General features: G+C 34.5%; 1 protein-coding gene across 1 annotated transcript in view; it reads right to left on the bottom strand.

Moving 5' to 3' along the window:
* The window catches only part of LOC110033779 (DNA repair protein RAD51 homolog 2), a gene marked incomplete at its 5' end in the record, with an annotated part of 38,013 nt that extends 35,403 nt beyond the window's left edge, over positions 1 to 2,610 (bottom strand). Inside the window, 3 exon segments of the mRNA XM_020737874.1 lie at positions 2,052 to 2,107; positions 2,347 to 2,410; positions 2,507 to 2,610. Coding sequence (XP_020593533.1) covers positions 2,052 to 2,107; positions 2,347 to 2,410; positions 2,507 to 2,610 — 224 coding nt within the window.
* Between the last annotated feature and the right edge of the window lie 698 nt (positions 2,611 to 3,308).

The raw sequence follows: 3,308 nt of genomic DNA, 5'->3' as shown, positions 1-3,308 counted from the left end.
CTTACCTGAACTTTTTGTTTTATCGAAGCTTTGGACAGAGCACTCGTGTTTCTTTTCTTTTCTTCAAGATTTCTCCGAGATTTTTGAAGATGCTTACTTGAGTCTTTTCTCGTTGATTTTCTTGAGTTTTCGGTCATGAGTCGTCATTACACTTTTCTTCGGATTTCCCGGATGGCTTTTCTTCCAGACTTCGTTTTTTGCAATATATTTCAGCTTGCTATATTTAAGAAACAGTGGATCCCACAGGCGTACAGGTTCGTTTTACATTTACAGAATGTTATGTTATTCCTGTTTATACCTGTTACTGCCCTGTACAGCATGTTATTCTATTCATGTTCCTACCTGCTACTGTTCTGTACAGCATGTTAAACTATTCATGTTTCTACCTGTTACTCTTCTTCATATACAACATGTTATACTATTCTTGTTTTTACTTGCTACTGTACCGTACAACATGTTATACTATTCTTGTTTCTGTCTGCTACCGTTCTACATGCATCCTACTGTTTGTCCTGTACTGCAGATTTTATATTACATAGCCTTAAGAATGCTCCTTTCCATATAGGATGTTTAGAAAACTACAACCATAGAGTCATTTGATTTGACATCATAACGAGAAAACTTAAACTCATCACGACAAGGAGCTGGGAGTTAGCACGGTGGGCAGCACGACCATCTTCAACAGCAGAACATGTCTCCCCCAACTAAGTCATTCCTTTCCTAGAATTAAAACAACAATCCATTGAATTTCGAGGTTGTTCGCCTAGTGCAACATATATCCTCAACCTTTTCATTAGGCATTTGTGTAGCTCTGCTGTACGATATAAGCCCTAACTCGTTTTAGGATTCCGATACTGTCGTTCGTTACGATCTAAATCCTCACATCTTCCAGGCTATTTGTATGATCGTTTCACACGAATGTAAGCCCCAATTAAATAAAACTGGCAGGATAAAACATTTGAATATTCCTCTTTGAAACTGAAGCCAAACCATAAGGTAGACTGGGAAGCCACCGAGGATCTCCTCTGGATCTGTGGTATCCCCTAGTTCTTGTTCCTTTGGATCCTGTAATAAATGTTCCAAGTTTGAATCATTTCCTTTTGCACACCTCTTTACCCAATTTCGTTGAAAAGTTCTATCCTTTTGAAATCCTTGAAGATAATTTTTCCTAATTTTTATCGAAAGTATTCTTAAGTAATTTCGATCATTTAAGATGTAATTAACTATAGAGGTTTGCCTTTATAGGAAGCTTTTCTGAACCCAGCTTAAAATAAATCCTATTTAATTTTTCATATTAAATAGGAGAATTTGTCGGCAAATAAAACGGTCGTCATATACATCTTAGTTAATCTGATCGAATCTCATCCTCAAGTCTTGTGTTTAACCTTCGGGATGGATATAAGATTTGAGGTAAAGCGCTCTTTCATTTAAACTATGAAAAATATGGGGTTATTTTGATTTTTCATATTTAATTTTAAAGCTTAAATCTATACGTCCTTCCGAGGCGAGCGACGGGATTTCAATTCCGGTGACCGACAGCTTCTTACGGACAACTCCCCCAAACCACAAACAAACCATCCCCACACTTTTTCCCCGCCGAACAGGCATCTTCCTCCATCTTAAAACCACTTCCTTTCAAGAACAATACACCCCAGTCCAAGCCTTAAAACAGACGCAAAAATCCACCAACGTAACAAAAAAATAAAAAATAAAAAATAAAGCAAAAACAAAAATAAAATATAAACACCAAAATCAATAAAATATTGCCAACCATTAAATGCTTCTAATAGCAAGATTCATGTTAAACTATATTCGAAATCACAAGCATATGCACGAGTTTCCATACTTAGCAGTGAAAATTTTTCTTTTGAAAAATATCAAATCAAAGCTATCTTTGTCTCATGTAAAATGTCATTAAAAAAGTTAAAAAACAGTCCACCACAAACCTAAAACTCACCAACCTATCAACAGGAAAATGACCAATAAAGCATGAAGTATCTAATCCTTTGAAATATCAACACTATGAAAAAATTAGATTATAATGGCATCACCTCTCAGTAATTTCTGACATTGATGTTCGGCGCAAAACTATTATCCTTCCGGCCATCTACATCACAAATTACAACAGTTAAATACCACAAAGAATATTGACTGACCAACATGCCTAGCGGAACAAACTTTATGATGAACCAAATCCAAAATTTCATTTTTAGCATATTCATAATGATAGGCTAATAGTTACTTCATGAAAAAAAATATAACAGTATTCAGTGAGCATCTTTGCAGGAATAGAATTTTAACAGAATGAAAATAAACACTTAAGACAACATCACGCTTCTAGTAAACCTCTCGTGCCATGCCGTCAGAATTAAATATCTCAGGAAAACTATTCCTTCCGATCTCTATCATCCTGTCAGAAAGAATTACAACAACAAAGGATGATAAACAATCACTACAAACAAATCACATAAAGAGTGTACATAAAGGGTTGAGGGGACTACACGACCTGCCTGAACTAAATTTTGACTCAGTATCAATATATATCACACGGCCATCTAGACCTCCATAACTGGCAGGCAATGCTGCTATTAGTGCGAGTTTTAAACAAAACTGCAATTCCAACAAAGCATCAAGATTTTATCAAAATCCAAAGGGAGCTGTAAATAAAAGATGAAGAAGTTCAGAAAAAAAGATTTCTATTTCTGAAAGTTTAGCATAAATCTTGTTAACCATGAGAGCTCATGCTAGACAGGAGAGCTAAATAGATGTAGAAGAAGCCACAAAATAGATTAAGAGAGCATTGTGGCCCTTTGGCCCTGAAGAAACTAAACATCCTGGAAAAGCCAAATAAAGCACCCGTGTAATACCCAAATATTTCACATAGATAAGATTGAAATTTACTAACACATTTTTAACTTGTTTTTTTCACATCCCGAAAATAATTAAAAATTAATTTGGTTATAATCATTTTATTATATAAATATGCATATATCAATAAAGAAGTATACTAGCATTTATAATTTATTTTTCCAATGCAACCTATGTACTAAAGTTTATTCAAATAACATTATTCCTTCATTTTTCACCGTTCACAGCTTATTGCACTGTAGCGATTTCAAATTTCTTTTATATCTATATTTACACGCACCTAAAATCTATGCATTTTTCTTTCTTTTTTATCAATTCCGTAAATGCTTGGGAAAAACCTGAGGAAAGAAAAGAAGAGTAAGAGAAAAATGGAAAAGAGAACGAGAAATGCTTGGGAAAAACCTGAGGAAAGAAAAGAAGAAGAGTAAGAGAAAAATGGA

This window comes from Phalaenopsis equestris, unplaced genomic scaffold (assembly GCF_001263595.1).
Source record: "Phalaenopsis equestris unplaced genomic scaffold, ASM126359v1 Scaffold001285, whole genome shotgun sequence".
NCBI lineage: Eukaryota > Viridiplantae > Streptophyta > Magnoliopsida > Asparagales > Orchidaceae > Phalaenopsis > Phalaenopsis equestris.
Note: the sequence above shows the minus strand (reverse complement) of the source record. Positions and strands in the feature narration are given on the sequence as shown.